This window comes from Nuphar pumila, chromosome 14 (assembly GCF_984573655.1).
Source record: "Nuphar pumila chromosome 14, dmNupPumi1.hap1.1, whole genome shotgun sequence".
In the NCBI taxonomy this organism is placed as follows: domain Eukaryota; kingdom Viridiplantae; phylum Streptophyta; class Magnoliopsida; order Nymphaeales; family Nymphaeaceae; genus Nuphar; species Nuphar pumila.
Genome location: NC_143262.1, coordinates 1,687,472 through 1,711,331, shown reverse-complemented (window position 1 = coordinate 1,711,331; position 23,860 = coordinate 1,687,472). Strand labels below are relative to the sequence as shown.

The 23,860-nt window shown below is 36.1% G+C and overlaps 1 protein-coding gene across 2 annotated transcripts in view; it reads left to right on the top strand.

Annotated features, from left to right (window-relative positions):
- Window positions 1-10,811: 10,811 nt before the first annotated feature.
- LOC149816029 (protein OPAQUE1-like) overlaps window positions 10,812-23,860 on the top strand; it is a 115,075-nt gene continuing 102,026 nt past the window's right edge. For both annotated transcript variants that reach the window (XM_089987579.1, XM_089987578.1), the window contains exons 1-7: window positions 10,812-11,070; window positions 19,548-19,685; window positions 19,883-20,026; window positions 21,269-21,414; window positions 21,505-21,661; window positions 21,762-21,820; window positions 23,568-23,724. In XM_089987579.1, the coding sequence (XP_089843705.1) occupies window positions 11,029-11,070; window positions 19,548-19,685; window positions 19,883-20,026; window positions 21,269-21,414; window positions 21,505-21,661; window positions 21,762-21,820; window positions 23,568-23,724 (843 nt within the window). In that variant the 5' untranslated portion in view covers window positions 10,812-11,028. The remainder of the gene's footprint in view (window positions 11,071-19,547; window positions 19,686-19,882; window positions 20,027-21,268; window positions 21,415-21,504; window positions 21,662-21,761; window positions 21,821-23,567; window positions 23,725-23,860) is intronic.

Below are 23,860 nucleotides of genomic sequence, written 5' to 3'. Positions count from 1 at the left end.
TATGTATTCCTGTAAAATAGAGTTAGCAAAAATGCAGACATATAAAAAGCAAAACATACTGGAATCGATATACGTATGGCCATATTTGTATTTAATGAAGAGATGCTTTTGCAATATACAATGCATGGTGAATATATAGTGTATTATGAAAAGTGAAGATGTATTACAAGTAGTAGGGGGATATGACACACAGGGATTGGTAAATGTTATGGCGGAGTGATGTAGCACACAACATGTCGAGGTACATAGTTGGGATGTTGTGAAACAATGTGATGGTGTTGTGAGTGATGGCAAAGTGTATTGAATCTAAGTGGCAAAGGATGTTGTATAATGCCATTGGTGGATATATGTTGTCTTGAATTGCAACAGGTAAATAACAAAGAAATAGTGATAGTGAGTGTAGGGAAAATGGAATGTCGTGTACATTGGTACAGGGGTATGAGAAGGCATAAGTGAAGGTTTAATAAAAATGAAGTGTGTTGGAGATGATGACTGCAGGTATATAGGGTATACTACAATGGCAGTGAAGAGTGTTGTGAAGGGAGGTCGTGAAGATGGACAATGGAATGAGTATAAGGAGCACAAAAGAGCATAAGTGATAGCTTATGCTATGAAGGGGTGAACAGGGGATGATGTTTTGGGAAATGGATGTTATGTGGGTAAGTGCAAGAAGGTGCGGCTGAAGTGGTGGGGATCATGCAGATGGAGGTGCCCAGATGGTGAACAGTGAGTAGATAGAGGTGTTGTGGGGTGTTTTGAGGGTAAGAAATGTTGTGAAGAGGGTATCGTGGGTGTGTGATAGCAGGTAAATGCAGCAGTGGGATATGAATACACAGGGGTGAAGCTTATGGATATTGTGAAGGTAACAGTAAAATAGCAGCAGGTAGATGAAAGTAAATGGAGGTGCCAGGTGCTGATATGTTGCTTTGAACTACTAAGACTCACAATATAGTGATATTTTAGCCTACTTGATGCAATGAACTAAAGCAACATGTTTTCTTTTTCTTTTGAAGTAAAAAGTCACATAAGAATGCCTCCATGTCAGTTCAGTCTGATGAGGAATGGTATAGCAATTTTGATATTACAACGAAAATTTATGCACAAATATATAGGATAACGATACTTGTGATCATCTGAGATGTTAAAAGAAGCAAAACAAGCCGTTAGTAAAAATATAAATAAATGAATGAATAGGATACAAGCTAATCAATGGTTATCATAAAACCATATGAAATGTCATATGAAAATGCTGCGAAATGTAAACAGTTGAGATTATGCTGACTTGAAATGTTTGCGAATGGTGGTTATGAGACTAAAGTATACATTGCTGTGAAAAAAAAAAACTTCACTCAGACTTACCCTGCAGAGAATTACTGTGAAAACACATTTTACATCAGCAAAAGCAAGTTCAAAAGCCCAATTCTAAAGGATATATCTACCTTCTGAAAATGAGTGGATCATTCAAAGAATACTCTAAATGAAGGTATCATCCTTCTTTGCAGAACGCCATATGGATATCTTCCTCCATCATGAGAATGAAAACATAACACAATCACCAGATGAGTTTTTCTTTGTTGTGTATAGACGACCCCTTCATGAGCCACTGTATCTAGACGTGCATGGGCCACCTCGAGTCATGTATAACACCAAGTCACGGTGTCCTTAAAGCAAGTAAAACCAGTAGAATTCCACAATCTCAGTGGCATCATCTTGATGATGTTGGTGTTTGAATTAGTATTTTACATGGCTAATTTGCACAAAAGTGAAGGTTCAAAAGTGTGAACCCGGATTTGGCATGAATTTTATGTACATTCAAATTGTAGCTTTTGGTTCAACGCATGATTAGGGACGTAACCTGTAAAATTGATCCTATAGCCAAACCTTGGTGGGATCTTTCACATGAAAATGACCAACAAACTTAGTAAAACATACTGAATGTGAGTTGTTTCTCAAACTGTGCATGATTCATTCATAGGACTCCACATAAGAGCATAGGTAGCCGTCATTTTGATAATACCAAAGACCATCATATTATTGCAACAGAACAAATAGTTTTCAACAATCTCCCATTCCTTGGATATGATTTCTAAAATAGAAACCAAACCTGTAACGGGAAAATCACCATGGCTCCATGATACAGAATGTATGCATATATATATATATATATATTTTTATATTTTCCTATGTACAAATATATATATATATATATATATATAGAGAGAGAGAGAGAGATAGATAGATATATAAATAACAAGCATGCTAAAGAAGCTGGAGTTCAACTGAACACCATAAATGATGATATCTCCGTCTTCACAGGAATTTACCTAATGCACATGGGGTAAGAGATATGAGTGGATTACGGGGCCACTCAGTATGCAACTCTGGAGACTACATCATCATGCTATGAAGAACCAACTTAAGTGACAATACAACACAGAAGAAAGAAAGAAAACATCATGCTAATATTAAAACTATTAAAAGGAAAGATGATTGATCAGTCAATTCCTACCATCAGGTGCAGAAAATCAAAAGGTCTAATTTATCAAAATGTAGTGAGGAGAAAAAGAAAAAAAAATCTTCTTGTGAGGATATGGGAATCCATACAAATGAGAATACACACAAGCGAAAGTGCTGCAACATGAACAATTCACGCAAACAGATTTTATATAAACGAAGATAGGCACCAAAAGGGTGGGATAATGCGAATTGATATTCTCATGAGCATTATGCATTGCAGAAAATGCCACCTTATGCAAGATGCTCGAGTGATTTGGATAGCAATGAATTTAATGGCGAGGTGCAGGGGTATCGTGAACCTATAATGAAAGGTAGGACGCTACATGGTGAAATCTTAACAAGAAACACCAGGGGATGATAAAGTCAGGAATATTAATCAAGGGATGTAGAGAAAAAGAGAATGCAGGAAAACCATAAAATGTTGTAAAGAAAATGCAGGTAAACCATAAAACGTAATTAAAAAGACACATACCCAAAAAAAAAAATCAAATATAGATTAAAATGCAAAAGAAAGAGAAAATACACATTGACAACATCATAGAGGAATTGGAGATTAAGATACGATCAACTTCACTGAGGGCATAAATAATAACATAGAAAATCGAACATCACAAGGGAAAGGAGGACGTAAACCAAAGATTGAAACTAGGAAAGAAAATGAACCACATGCAGAGGATTGAGGATCAAAAGGCAAATCAAAATCGAAGAGGAGAAAGGAAAAAATGCTCATATGTAAGTTGCTATTCAAAAAGCTTAGATGAATCGTCGATGCCATTGCGAGGCATCGTCGGTTGCCAACATGCGAGGAAACATATAGGATAAAAACCGAGGGTCCAACGTAAATAAAAAATTGAGATAAGCATGGGAAATCAAAATGTGAAAGAATAATTCTGTATAAACAGATAACGAAAATGGAAATGGAAAATTGAGTCATAAACATACATTCAAAATATGTGAGAACTATAAAAAAAAAATGAGGGGTAAATTGTAAAAGAAATAAAAAGTGTCGGAACACATGTATCTTGTTGTTGTAGCATTGGGTGGATCGGTCTTGCTATATGCAGACCGATCTCACCGTGTATGTATTTAAAAAAAAAATGTAGAGAAATATAATCATGACAGAACAAGGTAATAAAGGAAAGGAATATTTATGAAAAATCTAAAGCAGAGGAGGAGGATTACTCACCATGAACCTTGCAGGGACGATTGATATTTTTTGCTAATTAGGGAGAGCCTAAAGAAGAGGGGAAAAGGGGGATCGAGAGGAAAAAGAAGGTGATTATACGCAATGGAGGGGTAAAGAGGCGATGAAGGAAAAGGGGAGCCTCGGGCGTGTTTTTATAACGGGAAACCGTTATGAGATTTTCAAAGGAGGTCCCTCTTGGTTTTGGATTTTTTTGAAAAAGTGGTTCCTTTCAAAAGCTTTTCTAAAAAGTGGTTTTTTACAAAAGACGATTTTCAAAAAGGTTTTTTTGTGGAAAATGCATGACTTGATTTAGAAAATGAACTCCAGAGTTGGATATGGATCCAGATTTTTTATAAAATATTGGGTTTGGATTTCATATTGAGATCAGATCAAGAATAAGCATCCGAGAAAATCTAGAGAATTGATTTTTTTTTTTAGCAATAAGAGATTCGGGATCAGAATTGGATCGGGTATCCGATTTGGGCCAAAGATTTGGTTAGATATAAAAATTGAGTCTGGATTCCAGCGAATTTGAGAAATGAATGGAAATTTTGATTTAAAATTTGACCCAATTATTCAGAAGATGGAGCCTGGGGCAAAAAGAGAATTTTTGGATTTTTTTGAAAATTTGGGGTGTTCACAGTGTACACTGAGAATATTTAAGTATATTTTGGTTGGGCAAAATATACCAAGGATTAAATAGGTGCAATCTTGCAATCTCGTCTACTAATTCATTTTTCAAGTAGATAGGGCCATATTGATGGATTTGTTGTTGTTCGTTTATTAAGATCATGTTTGTAACCTAATATATGGATGTTAAAAGCCTGCAGTTTGTGTTGTCGATTTTATGTTTGTCTAAACTTTGCTTTAATATATAAATTTATTATTTCAATGAATATTGAAGTACCTAAACCACAATAGATTTGTTTGTGTGGTTACTGATAATGCATTAAAATGTATTCATTATTATTATAAAATTTATGCATTTATGTATTTTTTAGTATTTTGATGCAATATTTATGATGTTTCAAGTGTCAAGGAGCCATGGTTCAAATTTTGTTCAATTCAGAGCAAAAACAACAAAGTTATAGCGATTTTATAGCTTTGGAGTGAAATTCAAAGAAAAACTTTTTCCAGATCCAATCAAAATGTTGTCTTATGAATCTTAGATAAAATCCATACATGATTTGCAGTCCACCTAACCCAAATCCATAGTGGTTAACTAAAAAAATTTCACAAACACCCCTCCTACTTGGCGTCACCTTGGTTTTGTAATTTAGGTCGGATGTAGGTAGTATTTTGAAATACTTGTTAATTCAAGAATAATTTTTATAATTTTTGTTTAACCTAAAAAACTAATTTAAAAATTAGTTAGAGTGGGGCGCAAGGCAAATTTGGCCCTCTCTCTACAACATGCCCCCCCCCTCCTCTCCTTTTTCCTCTCTCCCCTCTTCACGTGAAAATCGAGTTTCCCCTCTTCTTCTTCTTCTTCTTTATTCTTTATTTTCTTTGCTTCTTCTTCTTCTCTATTTTCTTTTCTATTTTTCTGCAGAGTCACGTGAAAAACAGCTCTGAGAGGTTACTGCATGCTCCACGAGGCCTCAACTCGCTCTCTTCTCAATCCAATTTGTCGGGGGACACCAATTCGGTACCTCCTTCTTCCTCCTCTCCATCGTAGATCTAGTTTTAATTTCTGTTATTATTTTTTGTTTTTTGTTCATAGACGAGATTGAGAATTAATTAGATTTATTCATTGATCAAATATTCTATGTTTTTTTTGTTTATTTTTATTGATAAAAAAAAAGAAAGATCGACGACTTGAATCAACTATCATCCAAATCAAGACGTCGGTCGAATCTAGTTAGGCATTTTATTTTATGTATTTTATTATTTTCATTTTTTTCTTTGATTAGTTAGAAGTTTAATTCATTTTTATTTTTTGTTCATTTGATTAGTTATAATTTATTTTTTTGAAAAATATTTAATTAGAATAGTTGTTGAGTTGTGAAAAATCGTTAGTTTCTTATTTTTTTTTTCTGATATTGTTTTGTGCGTATTTGTAGATTTCCGATATATTTTTCGATTCTGTAAATTGGGTTAGGTCTATGAATGAGACCAAAATAATTTTCAAAAGTTTTGTTAGAGTCTAAAAACTTTTTGATGTCATGTCACACTGTTTTCCTGTATTTTGTCCAAAATTTTTGTGTGCATCAGTTTTATATTGTTTCTAATTGTTATCTTCATTTTATGTGACTTTTTGTGGATTTTTTTTATTATGTAAATTGCTTCAGATTCTTGAGTGTGTCAGGAACAAATCTGTAAATTTTTATTTGGATTTGACAATGTTTACTTGTCCTTTTGTCTGTTTTACGAGAATCTATCTAGACAGAAAAATCTCAAAATTGCATAGGAGAAAATCATCCTTTTTGTAATTTTTAAGTTTTGTTTTGTGATTTTTTTTTGTGGTGACATGTCTTGGAACATAGAACACTCTTTTCCAGATCATAACCCAATCGAGTCACATTGGAGAGCATGTCTAGAATTTTTAATTCTTTTATTTTGTGTTGACTATTTTTATTTATTTGTTTTGAACCAACCTAGTCGTGTGGTAGTTTATACTCTATTTGCTTGTTTGTGTTAGTGCTGGTGGCTACCGTGGGCTGAAAGGTTGGTGTTAAGGTGGATGTACTAAGAAATTGATACCCGCATACACGGATCGTGGTTCCCGAGCAGATGTTGCTTCTTTTGCTTTTTCCTTCTTATTTTTTTTAGTTAAAGTTGGTCCGTAAGCCATATTTATTTGGGTTGTATTAATTTCTCTTTCGCTCGATATTTTGTAACAGGGTTTACACAGTTGTTTGCTACACTTTAATATTTTTTTTTTAAGGCAATAAAGGTATGCCTCTATTTGAAATACTTATATTTCGTCTCGTTTCCTGAGTTTGACCTAGATCTCACCATCAGTGTTAACTGATTTTTATTATTTGGTGTTCGGTTTGCATAAACATTTTATTTAAAATATCCTTTTTTAAAATATCTTTTATAAAACTTACACCAGTTACATTTACTTAAAGTGTATATATAGGATGCATAAACCATGCTAAATTGAGTATTTTATTGAATATTTTATTTTTCTAAATTTTTGACCATACATGTGTTCAACATAGTTGATTCACTAAAAATTGACACTTGGATCATACATTTTGGATGAAAAAATGGTACTTGGAGCCTTAAAATTTAGTGGAAATTGTAGGATGTTGTCTTTTTAAACCTTAGATAAACTTATCCAAGCATCTGAATCTAATGTTCCATGAACTTATACCTATAAAAACAAATATATAGATCTCATTTGTATGGTCATAATTTTGAAAAAACACCAAAAACATAATAAAATGTTTCATTTAGCATCGTGCCATATTTGGCACCTATATATATATATATATGTATATATATATATATATATATGGAGAGAGAGAGAGAGAGAGAGAGAGAGAGAGAGAGAGAAAGAGAGAGAGAGAATTGGTTCTAAACGAGTTCACAGAGCTGTCTTGAGCTGCTCGATTTGTTTGTAGCCGTACTCTTAAGTAAGATTGCCTGTTTTTATTTGTTTCATGTTCACTTGTTTTTTTAGATTGAGCCTTATGGATATTGATCTGTATGGTTCAGTCAGTCGAAAACATGTTTTGAATCAATCAATTTAGTTGCATGAGCATATTTTAACTTTCAAGTGCTTCAAAAATTAATAGCTTATGACATATTAGACAAATTCATCTTTTTACGTGAAACCGATCGATTCACAAAACATTTTTCCAAATAAATGGGCAACGCCGAACGTAGTCACGTGGTCAGATTGAAAATTCCTAATATGTCAGCCCTCTTGAGTATACTCAATACTATTTCGTGCATATGGTTCTCTTAGTTTAGAAATTGAATGTCAACGGTAATAGTAATAAGATATATTTATATGACCCACAGTTCCACGCTGTAAAAAGTCTCATACAGTTTGAAATTTAAAACAGAATATATTCCTCTTGGAATAGGCAACAAGCAAATCAATTTTTTAATTACACCAAAATGTTTTTTTTTTTTTTTTGAAGGAGAGTAGCCAAGCAGAGGTTAGGCAGACTAATACTCGTTAAAATGGTCACTTGGCACAAGAAGCTGTTGAGGATCAACAAGCGTGGTGCAAAAGATACGTCTGGATATCGAGCTAAAGCGTGGTAACTAAGCCGAAGCTTTGCGACTCCATGGGGTCAAGGGGTAAGCCCTCAGAATTTTATGCCGACATGGGCAAAGACCGTAAGTACAGCAGGCTGAACCAGCACGGCTAGGTCTCTAAGCCTAGGGCGGTTTCTTCAAGTAAAAAAAATAAAAAATCGGCGGACTCACTCTCTCTTCTGAAATGCAAAAATACAATAGTGAAATTGAAAAGATATCCGTCAACAAGTGAGCTTCAACAAACATTCAGCGCTGACTTCATAAAAGGGTAGATACAAAAAGAGCGAACAACGCCATATTGCTACGTGCACCTGTTATGAAGCTGCCGTCTTGTAGCACAAGTCGAGCTCTAGGTTCGTGCTCGTCTCCAAAGTGTGAGCCCCATCTTAACAACGAACTTGCCTGTTTGGACATATTTGCTCGTCGTGGCACAACATATTATCGGGTGGTTGGTAGAAACTTTGCTTTGGCAGGCATTGCTGCGAAAGGTGGAGGGTATCACCATGAAAAAAGTGGGTTCAGCCGGAGAAGCCCTTACGAAATGACACCAAACGACCTAACAGTGGACAATTTGAAGAGCCAATAGAGGTCCAGGTCCTAGCACTTACCCAAAAGAGAAACAAAACAAAAAATAGTGATGAATTCTCTTCTGATGAAATCTTCAAATAAACCAAAAGCGGTTCAGTTGGCTTAGTCCATACTCCATGTACACGAGAGTCAGTGGCTACATGATGCATAACCGTGGAACTCATGTAGCCCCTCCTCCCCTTCCGTATAATAACGCAGATTTCCCAATAAAGAAAAACGGTCCAGTCTGCGTCCACCAGGCCCGCGAGTCATAAGGAGCGGGGGACTACTACATCATTCTAAGGATGACTGAAGGCTATATTAGTAATTTGATTGGACGCACGGTATCCATTTTGAACTACCGCTAGCGCTTCTCCGGTCACGATGAGTCGATGACTTCATCTCTTACACCCAACCAATTTTTCATTAATTAGGAGAAAAGGTGTCGTGTACGTTTGACACGTAGCATCTTTAAAAAATTGCCGTGAGAAGGATTAACTGAAAGGCATCACATACAGCAAAAATTACTCCAAGACCATCGTGACGGAAAAAGCGGGCGGTCCCTTCCCTTGTAGGTTTATGGAGCATGACTGTATTATTGCAATTCATGGCTCATGAAATTTGGCTTCGGGTGGAACAAAGCCAATGTCCAGCTCACCCCGCTATTTTCTGGATAAGCGGGTCTACAAATTGCCCCTATAAATCCTGGAGATTAGATTTATTTTTCTATTTATTTTTTTTATATACATAGCCCGCTTTGTCACAGTGGGCACTGCCACATTAGTTAAACTATACACAACAAAAAATTCGCCGGGGTTAACGTGGATGATGGATGGGCGTGCAGTCAAAGAGGTTAAAAATCATGCTAATTAAAAATTAGGCCCTAATTAACGTCTTAAGCTCTTGTGAAAAATAATATCGAACATTTCATAGGTACGCTAGTAAGCCGCACAACCATGTAAAGTTAGATTATTCAGTAAACTTATTACAAAATTTTCCTTGTCCGCTTCAACCGTGTTTGCTCAGGTTTATTATATATGGGAAATATATAGGCTAATGAATTTTTAGGTATTTTTTTTTTTTAAATCCTGACTCTATAGATGTGTTCGGCATGATTGATTTACTAGAAATCAACACTTGGATCATAAATTTTAGATGAACAAAGTAGTATTTAGAGCCCAAAAATTATAGGCCATTGATTTTGAAGCACCTTATAAAAACCTATCCATGCATCGGAATCAAATGTTTAAAGGAGTGATTCCTGTAAAAAAAGCATATAGATCACACATGTACCGTCAGAATTTCAAAAAAATACTACAAATCTATTAGCATGTTTCATTTAGCAGCATGTACATTTTGTAGGTTTCTATTTACCTATATCTAGATACTGTAGTTTATATATACAAATTTCTCTCTTAAATTCCTAAACGCTTACAGTTTTTTTACATGTACACGTGTGTTATCTCAATTTTTATTTCCTAAAATCATGTTTAGTTCAAATCGATTTAACCAAAATTCTAATTTTTTATCATCAAGGTTAGTATGATATGAGCAGTTGAGTTTCAATCGAGCTAAATACACAATCTAAATGTGAAATGTTGTAACTAATTTATATAGAATATATAAGTTCAAACCATGGAAACACTTACGCTTTCAAGCTCTTTATGACGGTTTAGGAAATAGGACTATTTCGGACGGACCTGCGTGCTATTTATGTCAACCTACTATTAATAACATTGATTGAACTTTGTTTTTTTCTTAAAAAAAAATGGACATTGATCGTTGCTTTATATACGTAGATACATACAAATTCACTTCATTATTTATTTCCATCTAATATTGGTAAGATTGAATTTGGTCAAGACGCACGCATGCATCATTCTTGTGATGAAAAAGATAAATCTCACTAGGCGTGTCACGTGTGGATCGTGAGATTTTCAATGTTCTGCTAAGAAAGAGTGCATCAAACTCAACAACGTCATCATTCATGATCCAATGAAAAGGCTCTAATCAGGGGTTTGCTTCCTAGTACAAAACAAAATTCAAATAAACGTCCATCTATTGGTCGTGGAAATCGTAGCCCCGAAACATAAACCAGGCAAGCTCGATTTTTTTTTTTCGCATGATATTCACGAACTAGAGTCGTGGTACAATAGAAATTTCTTCCAAAAACGAGGGCGATCAAGGCAAGGATTAGTAGCCTAGGGGCGACGAGGCATATTCGAAAATTGCCGCCAAGACGAGGGCAATCTCGTAGAGTTGCTTCGTGTACAAGTAGCCCGCTAGAGCGGGAAGCCGAAAATAACAGGGCCCTCCTGTGTAAGAACACCGCTACCGTTCTTCGCTAGGGTTTCTGAGATTCTCTCCCTATTGATTCTCGAAGCGTCCTCCTGCAACGTGGGCGCTCCCGCTCTTTATCTTTGTTTCGTTCGTTTGATGCTCAGATGGCGTAATGGAAGAGACGAAGTTCGAGCTTCCTTGAGCCCTAAGCGTCCCTTCTCTTGGATTTCCTTTAAGCCGAACTCGGAATTCGGCGTTCAATGGCGTCGTTAGGCTGCAGCCGCAATAGCTTCGAGGACATGGTATGTTTCTCTAAGTATTGCTCTTCGTTTTAACGTGTTCGGGACGGTACATGCTTGCACACCACAAATTTGGAGGATTTTCGCGCTCTTTTTTGATGTGCAGGATTGAAATATTGTGTTTGGAGGAACAAAATGAAGCTTATTTCTGGTTTTTTACTTTCTGTTTGTTTGCTTTATTTTGTTTGGTAACCGTTTTTTCAGTTTTTCTTTTCTTTGTTTCTTCCCTGTGTGGTTTCGCGTGCGATTTTGCTTTTGAGGTTTGAATCTCAAGCATTGAGATGCGATCCGATTCAATGTTGTAGCAATCTCACGTATTTGGATGGACGCTAACGTTCCTCTGCATGGTTAATGTCCGGTTCTCTATATCTGCTATAAGTTGAAAGGAATTTCCCCTTCTTCCTTATTTATTTTTTATGGATTGGTCGAGGAAGAAAACATGGAACTGCTAAAAATCATCATAATGAGTTAAGGTGTTATTGAAACTTTCTCTGCATTGCACTGTATTAGGTTTTTATTGGTATCCGTTTTCAAACTATATAAGTGGGCGAGATTGTTGTGCTTAAAGATTGAAAGGGGTTGAATAGCCTTGTTCGCTATATAATAGAAAAGGAACGATATCTTTGGAGAGGTAGTAAAAATATTTCTGGACTAGTAGATTCAGAACAATCGAGTTAAAGACGGAATAAGAATTTTGTTAAACTAGACATGGAGTTAGAACAACAAGAGTGATGGTAAAGCTAATGTATGGGAGATGAATTGCATAGTGGTTATGTCAGTAGATTGTCAATCACCATCCAGCATCAAATACAACATTGGATTAAATAAGATTGGTGGAGACTCTGTGGTGGTAAGTAGGGCTGGTAAACGAACTGAGCAGCTTGTGACTCGGATGAGTTTGGATATATACAAATTCGTTCATGATCAATTTGTATAGCTGGCGACCTGAACCACAAATTCGTATATCTGCCTAGCCGAGCCATGAGCAGCTTGTTTAGCTTAAACAACTCGAGCCTGAACACATGGTGTTCTTCTCGGCTCAGGCGATCTTATATCTATATACACATATAGTGTAATATATAAACAGAAGAATGCATTATATATATATATATATATTCTCCATGCATAAATAACATGATTTTTTTTACATGGGCCAGCTTGTGTTTGGCTTGTCTCCTTCAGGGATGAGCTGAGCTCGGCTAAACACGATCATGAGCTCAGTCCACTGGTAAACAAGCGAAGCCCGAACATGCCATATTTGATTCATTCGGATTGTTTACCAGCCTTAGTGGTAAGATGCTAAAATAAGCATAATCTTCCAAGGGATGACAAAGCCATCTTCATTGTGGAAAGAAGGGCTATTTATCATCCAGTATGAATATGTAGGCCTTCGATTAGTGGTATAGGCTATAGCTATAGTGATGATTAATAAAGGTGTCTGGCTCGACAATCAATAACCAGATTGGCTAATGACTTAATGAAGGAAACCAAAACAGAAAATTCTTTTTGCTTAGTAGATTCGTTTTATATTGAAAACATAGTCACAAATATCAGTCTCGGCTATATCTCGACGAGGCTATTTCTCATGATATTATCAGTTTGGTGATAAATCTCAGGTAAATATCGATAAAATCTTGGAACTTAAAAAAAAAATAGCAAATAACAAAAATAAATAAGAAAACCTCACGTTTAGACAAAAAAGTACATAATTAATAAAAGAAATAAGTAAAATATAAAATATGTAAAAGAAAGAAGAAAAACATTTAAAATGTGAAAAATAAATAAAAAAGTAAAACTAATTGATAATATCACGATAATATCTTGATATTAGCGTGATAATATCACAATATATATAAAATTTTGATATTTCGAAAACATCACGATATTTTACCTTTACTATTGTTTTTCCATGATATCACGATATTTTCAAAATATCGCCGATATCTGTGACTATGGTTGAAAAGGACTTTTGTGTCTTTGTGTAATGGGAGAGGGGTTATGATGGTCTATTATCAAACAAGATTGGGAAAATCCAATGATCCTCTTAGCCAAATTACTGGAGTTCATCGCTGAACTATGTCACATGGGTGCGGGTACGACATGGGTGCAGAGAAATTTCAAAAATTTTGGACACGGGGACACGGTGTTATATATAGATAACAATAATAAGATTGTAAATTTTAAAGCAAAAATAAAAAAAAGTAATTCCATTGAAGTAACAACACAAACTTACCAAAATATAACACATAAAGAAGCTTGTGAGTGTGATACCGTCTTGGATCCGGGTCGGTTCTGGATCCGGACCCAATCCAAGTCCAAATTAATTTTAATAAATGGACAAAAACAAACTGTTATACACAAGCTTTTTTCAATTACACACAAAAATAGACATAAAGAAGCTTGTGAGTGTGATGCCAACACACCTTTTTTCAATCACAAGCTTTGGAATGTTGGCAAAATTTCAAAAGTTTTTGTTTTGATAATTAAACATTAGAAACATTAACTGACATTTACTTCATGTATGATGCATCTAATGGTTTTCTAAAATAATGGGTTTGAAACTTTAATCATGGCTTACTATTTTTGTTTTTCATGACCACCATCTAAAAAAAATCACTTGTGATTTTCTCATATTTAGTTCAAATGCTTCTTTTTATGTTTTGAAAAGTTTAAATTGTTTGCTTTTGCTGATAAAAACGTGAAACTAAAATTTTTGAATATATCTCAAGAAATTTGCAGCTGATTAATTGGCGTTTTTAGCTTTTCTCTCTATGGTTATCATGACCTTTTTTGTGACAATGTCTTTTGATTTTGTTTGATTACTAAAGATCACCAGGATGTTTGCTTCGATCTTGGTCTTCCATTCTCCTCCATGTTAGTTATTGCCCCTTGTTGTTCTCTGGAGAGACTGGACCAAAGAGCATTTTATTCTTTTGTGGATAGGAAAAGTACACCTTCAGAGAGTGCTGCTTTATGGTCTTCATCGCCTTATCTAGAAACTGTCTCATAGGTATGGTTGCAGGTATAGGGTGCAAAGTGCACAAGGTCAACATTTTGAAACAGATGGGTATATTTACACACACAGGGTAATGTTTGCTACCTTGTAGGTAAGGTAGTCACTAATGAAACTGTTTCTTTTTTGGCACATCGGGCGCTCTAGATGTGATCTACATGTTTGATTTAGTATAAACCCGCCCTTGGATCATGTTTTTCCAATGTGTATACAACAAACAACAACAACAACTACGCCTTCATCCCAAAACAATTGGGGTCGGCGATATGAACTAAAAAAAAATCATTTTGGGTCTTCCACATGAATCCTTCTCCTCCAATCATTTCTATCCAATGCCATGTCCTCGGTGAGGTTCAAAGCTTTCATATCCTTTCCTATCATCTCCATCCATGTCTTCCTAGGCCTACCCCGACCTCTTTTAACTAATATATTTTTCCATTTCTCCATCCTTCTAACTGGAGCATCATTAGGCCTTTGCCGAATATGTCCAACCCACCGTAAACGATTCTCTCTCATCTTATTTTCAATGGGTGCAACGCCTATTTTCTTACGTATCTCCTCGTTCCGAATCTTATCTTTTATTGTATTTTCATACATCCATCTAAGCATACGCATCTCAGCTACACTCATTTTTTGAATATGATGTCTCTTGGCAGCCCAACATTCTGTATCATATAGTAAAGCGGGCCTACTAGTCGTCCTATAAAACTTTCCCTTCAACCGCAATGGCATTCTACGATCGCACAACACTCCAGTTGCACTTTTCCATTTCATCCACCCAACCTTTATCTTATGATTTACATCTCCATCAATTTCTCCATACTTTTGAATGATATATCCCAAATATTTGAAACAATCATCCACTAGTATTTCTTGCTCACCAAGCTTCACTACGCTCTCATCACTACTTCGTTGCTTACTAAACTAACATTCCATATATTCTGTCTTACTCTTACTCAACTTAAAACCTTTTGGTTCCAATGTCTGTCTCCATAATTCTAACTTAGCATTAACCCCAACTCTAGACTCATCAATCAAAACAATATCATCAACAAACAACATACACCACGACGCATTTTCTTGAATTGATCTCGTAAGCTCATCTATCACTATAGTAAATAGGAAAGGGCTTAAAGCAGATCCTTGATGTAATCCAACCGTTATAGGAAAATTGGTTGTCACCCCTCCACAAGTGCGGACATTGGTTACTACTCCTTCATACATATCTTTAATTATACTAATGTACTTGAGAGAAACATCTTTCTTCATCACTGTCCACCAGAGAACGTCCCTAGGTACTCTATCGTATGCCTTCTCCAAATCAATAAAAACCATATGCAAATATTTGTTCCGCTCTCTATATCTCTCAATAAGTTGTCTAAGAAGATGTATAGCTTCCATAGTTGATCTTCCAGGCATAAAACCAAATTGATTCTCCGATATCATGACAACCTTCCTCAACCTAGACTCAATCACCCTCTCCCAAAGTTTCATAGTATCACTCATGAGTTTTATACCACGATAGTTTGTGCAATCTTGTATATCACCCTTATTCTTATATAGAGACACCAAAGTACTCTTCCTCCACTCATTATGCATCTTATTTGTCCGCCAAATCTTGTTAAAAAGATTTGTCAACCATTCTAAACCTTTCTCTCCCAAGCATTTTCAAGCCTCGATAGGTATACCATCTAGGCCAACTGCCTTTTTTGATTTCATTTTATTCAAAGCCTCTGCAATTTCTTTCTTTTAAATCTTGCGCATGAAGTCACGATTCATCTCATGAAAAGGAATGGAGAAGTCTCCAAGATCCTGAGCACGACTTCCATTAAATTTCGACCATTTTGCAATGTGTATGTTGGATTTTTTTGGGTTTGAAAACTCAACGACCTATGATGTACCGAAATTTCAACCCTAAAAAGAACCATATTTTTATGGAAGGAAAACTTCATGGGTTGATTCCTACTATTTTGACCATGCCGAACACATCCACATTGTTAGATTTGGTCAAAATAACCTCCCCGAATGAGTTCCAACTTCCAAAACACGCACACGCTCATACATACATGCGCATGCACACACCCACACACACCAACTTAGAGTGTGGATAATTGAATGGATAGTTTAATTTTCAATGTTGCACGCTGTGTCTGCTTAAACTGAACCTGCAGATTCATATGTATTTATCATTGTTTGTTTACTAGAAAATCTGCTTTGTATCACTATTTTAATGTTTAGATGCAGTATGAGCTATTGTTTTTTAAATTCCCATGTATGATCATAAAAATTCTCTAGTCTAATATGTGCTTTCCACTAAATAAACTCCAGATTTGACACTTGTAGCATCTGATTTACAAAGCATGCAATGATACACTAAAACTAAACTGAACTGTCCATTCAACTATCCACACTGTAAGCAGGCAGGAGGGTCCGATTACTCTCTCTCTCTCTATCTATATATGTATGTGTATATGTATCAAGGTTGTAAGTATCGTATCATTACCAATATCAGTCGGGTCCAAAATAAGATGTCGTATCGTATTGTAAAAAATCATAATTTTTAATAAAACATCTAAAAAAATTATGAAAAATCAGAAAAATCAGAAAAACTTGCAAAAAAAATCATACCACATAAAACAATGATGAATTGCACAAAATACAACCATAAAATCACATATGAAGGATTTATGTCTATGAGCTGCATAAGACATCATCAAACATCAATTATATCACAAAAACAATGCAAAATATTAAATATCTTGCAATTAAGAACATGCCACAAGACTCATACTTTAATATTAAATAAAAAAAATTATGGCAATAGTTGCACTCAATTTTCAATCGGTTTTCACTCATTACTTGAGTGCCCCTTTGCCCTGCTCGTATCATGATGCGAGTGCACATCATATCGATATTCCTCATAGTATGATATAGTATGATACATACAACACAGATATGTTTGCAAACACACATAGAAAACACATTTTGCTGCATCTTACAAGGTGCTCTAAGTATATACATACACTTACAATAATTCACAATTATGTTACATTTTACGAAATGATCTACATGTGAAGTTATAGGTTGCGGGTTGTGAACTAAAATGTCTACAACATATCAAAGATATGTAGTTTATTAACAATTAATATTGACAAAATATAATTACATTGGCTGCTTTTGATCCTGCTTGCACATTTCATCCTCCATGTTAGCCATGCATTGTCTGGATCACAAAATGTACAAAATTGAATGATCCAAGTTCGAAACCTAGTGAACCCATATCTAGGACTACCTAGTAGCTATGTCACATAGGTGCGGGTGCGGGGGTGCGGCAAATAAATAAATAAATAAATTAATAAAATATATATATATATATATATATGTATATATATATAATTTTTTAAGTTTTATCAGTTAACAACATTATTAGTTTTACAGTTTGAATTAGTTCATACTTACATATGCATGGCTTAATCTTTGAGACAAGCATATGTGTATAGCCCTCGTTAAAAAAAGAAGCCAGGCACGTGCCGATGTTGGTCTGCCGTATCGGACCCTGATCCGAGCCCGACTCGGGTTCCAGATTGTTCGCCTGCGTCTTTTAAAAGACGCAGGCTGAGAGGCGAAGGGCAAAACCGTCGCCCCTTTTCTCTCTCCTCTCACTTGCTCGTCTCCATCCCCTTTGCTGTTGACGTCGACGATAGAATCGCCGGTGACCCCCGTGCTCTAGCAATCATCGCTGCCACCACCCCAGTTCGGAGCCCCCCCCCCCCCCCCCCCCCCCCCCCCCCCCGCGAGACCCTCCGAAACCCCAAGCTCTCTTTCCCTCTCTCTGCTGTCTGCAATTGCCGCCGCCGGCGATCCTCCGAGACTGCCTCTCTTTCCCTCTGCCTCCCATACTCTCTCAACCACGTTGGGTTCTCCGGCACCACCGCCGACCCCCTTTGTTTAGATCCTGGACGATTGCCTGACACCCCACGTCGCCTCCTTTTTGTTGATGTCAAACCCCTCAACGACCCCGCTTGGGCCGTTCCTTGCCACCGGCGTCCCTGGGCTCCCCCTTCGTCGGTGAATCTACAGGTATACCGCCTCTTCTCTCTACCTTCTTCTACTTCGACCTCTTTTATTTTCTCGATCAAGCTGTAGGATCGCCGCCTGCTTTGTGCCGTCAGGCCGGCAAGGGCGTTGGCCGCACCCAGGGTTGGGTTGACCGCATCGGGTGCTGCACCCGCACGTGCACCCGCACCCGCATTGCGTAGTTTCGCCGCGGGTGCAACACCTGGTTGGCCGAATCCCTGTGACATAGCCTAGTAGCAGTACGTGTGTCATGTAGTTTTGTTGAGGGTGCTGGGTTGTCTGGTAGAAGTGCCCATGTTACATATTCTAGGACCCTATGTCACATGGATACAACTGCGGATATGGCCATTTTTATGAAGTTTTTAATATGAGTTGTACATAAGGGGATACAGAACGGGAATCAAAATGGGGTATCCGGGTGACATAGCTAGGACCTATTCGAGATTTCTTGGTGGTCAATATTCAGGTAGTTTTGTAGAAGGGCCTTTGTTGTGCTGAATATGTTCCTGTCTTAGTAGAGGGCTTACAAATGAAGAATGATCTAGTTGCATTCCTTGGTAGATGATCACACACTGAACATTCTCGGTATTCCTTATATGCTTCATAATGTCATAAACTTTGAATTCAATATGAGAGACCTTTATGATGAAGGTGGTGTTGGTGAAGCGGAACATCAATGTGGACATTGGGTTCGTGCTGCATGAGGTGAAATCTAGGAAAGGAAGAAAAGCTGATTTCATATCTTTGGTATTTCTTGGGAATTTGCAGAATATTTGGGTTTTTTTCCTTGAAGCTTTTGTATTGAGGGCCCGCACCCACTGGTTCCCAATATCTTCCATAGTTCCATGTTTATGTTAATCCACATTTCTTTCAAATTTGGAAGGCTCTTGGAATTCAAAGGAAGAGTGCAAGTCCAGCAGTTCGTGTTTCCATATCTTGTATCTTTAACCACATTATGTGTTTTAAAATTTGTCATAATATGTTGCTTTTGCCCCAGCTTATACATATGCCTGGCTCTATTTGAAGAATCTGAACAACTGGTCCCGTATCTTTCTTACCAAGAAGGTTCTTGTGCACCTGTTGCTCAAGTTGTAGTTGTTGAATTTGGTTTATCTTGATTGCTGCTCTAGCCTTTCTATTGTTCTCTTTATTTGACAATCTTCTTGCATGTTCAGTGTCCTTTCTGTGTTGGGAGCTTAAAAGTTAGCAATATATTATTTAAATGCTCTTTTTTCTGCATCTTTGTGGTTTCTAGTTCTGTAAAAGTCATTCTACATTTCCATTTAGAAGCTTATTTTTTTTATTCTTACTGGCAACAGTAATAGGTTTACCACATTGTTTCTATTGTTAAATTATTCTATAACATAAAACTTGGTTTTTATTTTTGAAGCATTCACAGGATGCTAAATCGAGTATTCGAAAGGGATCCAAAGTTTGGATTGAAGATAGCGTGCATGCATGGGTAGAAGCTGAAGTTATCGATGTTAATGATATGCATGTCTCTTTGGTTACAATTTTGGGAAAGAAGGTATTCAACAGTTTCATATTGCACAGGATTTGTTTTTTAATTTTTCTATCCAAGATTAGACTGGGGATTTCTCATTTTCATGCTTCTGAATTATTATTGCTTTACCTAGTTTTATTAATAGTTTTTTCACTATACCTCTTTTATTGGTATTTTAGAAACTTATTCTCCTTAAAGATGTGATTCACTTGATTCTGCAGGTTTCTACTTCTTTAAAGAAAGTTCTTTTGAGAGATCCGGATACTGAATTTGGTGGAGTTGATGATATGACCAAATTAGCGTACTTGAATGAACCTGGTGTTTTATATAACCTCGCCAGAAGATATGCTCTCAATGATATCTATGTCAGTACCTGTATATTTGTTATTTGCATAGTTCATCACTGGCAAAATTACTGCATGATTTTTCCATTGAAAAAAATGAGATTGTCACTGAGTCTTTATTAACAGTCAATTTTCTGTCTTTGTATTTGATGTTATTTGGGAAATGAAAATACATGCCTGTCTTATTTTGTTTTTAATTCGTGCATCTTCTTATTCTGAGCATAGACATGAATATCACCATGATATTTTGAAAATATCATGATGTTGATGTTTCTTTTGAAACAGTGGATAAAAACATGAAAATATTGTGAAAATTTTCAAAATATAGGCAGTGACATAAATATTGCAATGATATCATGATATTTAAAGAAAGAATTCTTTTTTTTTATATTTTAAGTAGAACTTTTATGTTCTATATTGGAAACATGTTATTTCTTATCTGTTTTGTTTTACTTTACGTTTTTAAAACATCTGATATTTTCTTGAGAAAATCCACTTTTTGAAAAACTCTTGAGAGACTCTAGTGGAGAAATTGCCCAGAACAATAATAGTGACTATGATTCTAAGTGCTAGAACAAAAAGGTCTGGCAACAGGCTAGCCTAATACATTTATGACCAAAATAAGCCAGTGATCTAGTAGCTTGAGTTAATGTGGACCTGGTTGTTGAGCTAGCTTGGGTCTAGTCAGACACAACCCGATTCATATGCAGATTGCATCATGGTCATTGCTTGCCATTGCAGCCAAGTGTCCAAATACCTTGGACACTGGGATGGGGATCACCTTTAACTGAGAGGACTTGGTTCGCTTAGAATGCTGGGTAATAGATCTGTCAGTAACTATGTTTTTTGAAGTAGATTAGACTTGAGCTCTCTAGAGTTGAATCTGAAACTAGACGTGGATATGTTCCTGTATCACCCTCTTAGATTCAGCTCTGTTCCCAACAAAGACAGGGCATAATGTCAGGCTTTACCCTTGAATAGAATACATAAATTGGGGCTTCTGTTAGAGATTCCTGTCATGTTATTTTTCTTGTTTATGTTAAGAGTATGCACTCTATTTTCAATTCAATGCTGTCCTATAATGCTTAATCCTGAATTAGAGATGGCAATATCTTTAAGTATCTACCTCTCTAGATACTTACTGCTGTCTTGCGTCATGTTTGATGGCTTTGCTTAAATTGTTCTGTCATGTGACATATTAATGTGAATCTATGGGGCTCTTGTATCTAATTAATAAGTTTCAAAAGAACTTTCTTTTGACAGACATACACGGGTAGCATACTGATTGCTGTTAACCCATTCACAAAGCTGCCTCATCTGTATAATGTACATATGATGGAACAATATAAGGACAAATCATTTGGCGAATTGAGTCCTCATGTTTTTGCTGTAGCTGATGCTTCATACAGGTTTGCTTGATAGATAGTTTTCCACTATAGAGTTTTCTTTGTAAGATAATGTGGACTTGTTTCCTTACTTTTTGTTGCCTTATGATGTAGAGCGATGATAAATGAAGGGAAGAGCCAGTCGATCTTGGTAAGTGGAGAAAGTGGGGCTGGCAAAACAGAGACTACAAAACTGATAATGCAATATCTTACTTATGTGGGTGGTCGTGCTGCTGGTGATTACCGTACGGTTGAGCAGCAAGTTCTTGAAGTCAGATTCTTCATCTTGTATTTATTGTATCAAAATTTTATGTCAGCTTGTGCAGATGATTTATGAGCATTTCTTAATTAATGTTGAGCCTTGTCTGCAGTCAAATCCCCTCTTAGAGGCATTTGGTAATGCAAGAACTGTCAGAAATGACAATTCAAGGTGAGCCATCCGCTCTTTGTCATGTCACTTCTTTTTCCTGTAACTTGTTTTTTCTGAACTGATTTTTCCATGGTTCTTTTACTCATCATTTCATCTGAATCTGTCTATTTGTTGCATTGGTGATATTAAGGTTCCTATGCTTTTTTTTGTCTTGTATTTGAAATGTGAAGGTGTTTACTTGTGTTTTAGCAAGTCTTAACTCTGCAGTGTTAGATTTTTAATATCTTGGCACATGATTGTGGATCATAGTTGTATTATCAGAGTATCATAGGATGACATGTTTGTAATTTGAATATTTCTTAGTGTTTTTATTGTTATTCGTAATTATTTGGCTTAATTGCAATTGCTTTAATGCATTGTATTTTGTATTTAACCCATATTAGGTTTAATAATATTGTATGCAATTATTAGGCGCTCTTCTTCACACAAAAGTGAAAGGAAATGAGAGCCTCCAACTAAGTCCACCCAATCACCAATGTGGACACGCAAAAAAGCCACAACAAGATCCACCAAATCACCATAGTTAATACACAAAGAGCCACAAATAGGTTCACTCACAAAACCCACAAAGGGGGTTCACAAATTGTAAAAATAATATTTTATTAATGTCAAACCCATGCAAGAAGCATTACATTCAAGAGGGGAATCATCCCCTATTTATATACATCATAGGAGTCCCATAGAGACGTTGGGCCGACGTTGGGTGCTGGCCCAACGGCTCTAAATAGGTCCGTTGGACCTGCGCCAATGTCTCTTGTTGACTAGTCAACCTTGTGTTGACTAGTTCAAAAGATACTAAAAAAGAAAGAAAAGAAAAAGAAAGAAACTATCCTAGTTATAATATATATATATATATATATATATATATATATATATATATAGAGAGAGAGAGAGAGAGAGAGAGAGAGAGAGAGAGAGAGAGAGAGAGAGAGAGAGAGAGAGAGAGAGAGAGAGAGAGAGAGTACATATATGTATACATATGTATATTTGTACATGATACATACATACATAGTACATACATAGTACATACATACATACACACACACACACACACATATATATATATACAATTTTAACAAAAAGGTCATAAGTGATTTCATGAATTTCTCTAAGCTTTTCTCTCTTCTTCTGACCTTCCATACTTCTGAGAGGGGATGCATCCTGGTTTTGTGATTCTTCCATGTGTATATTCTTCATTTCTTGATGTAAAATATTTACAGTTGCATGATATGAATGCATTCTTTTCAGTATATTTCTTAGGTACTGGGGTAATATGCAGTTATTTTGCTGCAACTCTACCTTGGATTGATGTGAAGTATTTATGAATAAGTTGGCAGTCTTATGTTTTCTGGTAGAATGATGATATTACAACTTTTGCTTTCTGTGTTTGTTTTACTATTAATTGTGTTTGCATGAAACCGGGCTTGTGTAAGGGCATAAAAGCTCGTAAACCTGTTGTTCAGTTGAAGTGAGTGCTTGGTTTACCTTTGGGTGATGGTATCTTTTGTGCTTTGTAAAATTTTGGCCCCTTTTTATTGCATTAGAACATGTAATCATTTGTGCCATTACTTTTTTTTTTGAGATGACCATTATGCTCTTTTATTGATTTTGCATTAGCAACTAATTGGAAGGTTTCATTATCATTTCTTTGGTAGCTTACCTTCTTTTCATATTTACACTTATCTGTGTGGCTTTACATTGTTGTGTTGTCCCCCCACCCTCCCTGTAAATTTTTTTCTCCATGCAGTCGTTTTGGGAAATTCGTTGAGATCCAATTCGACAAAAGTGGCAGAATCTCTGGTGCTGCTGTAAGAACCTATCTCTTGGAGCGATCACGGGTGGTGCAAATAACAGACCCTGAAAGGAATTACCATTGCTTTTACCAACTATGTGCTTCTGCTAAGGTATTCATTTGTTCTTCATGTGCGTTTGCTTTTGTTAGAACTTTGTACTGCTCATGTTATGTCGGACACATATTATCGGTTTAGTGCTACCAGCTGCCAGCCAATTGCTTAGTTGAAATTGAAACTTTGTTTGTGA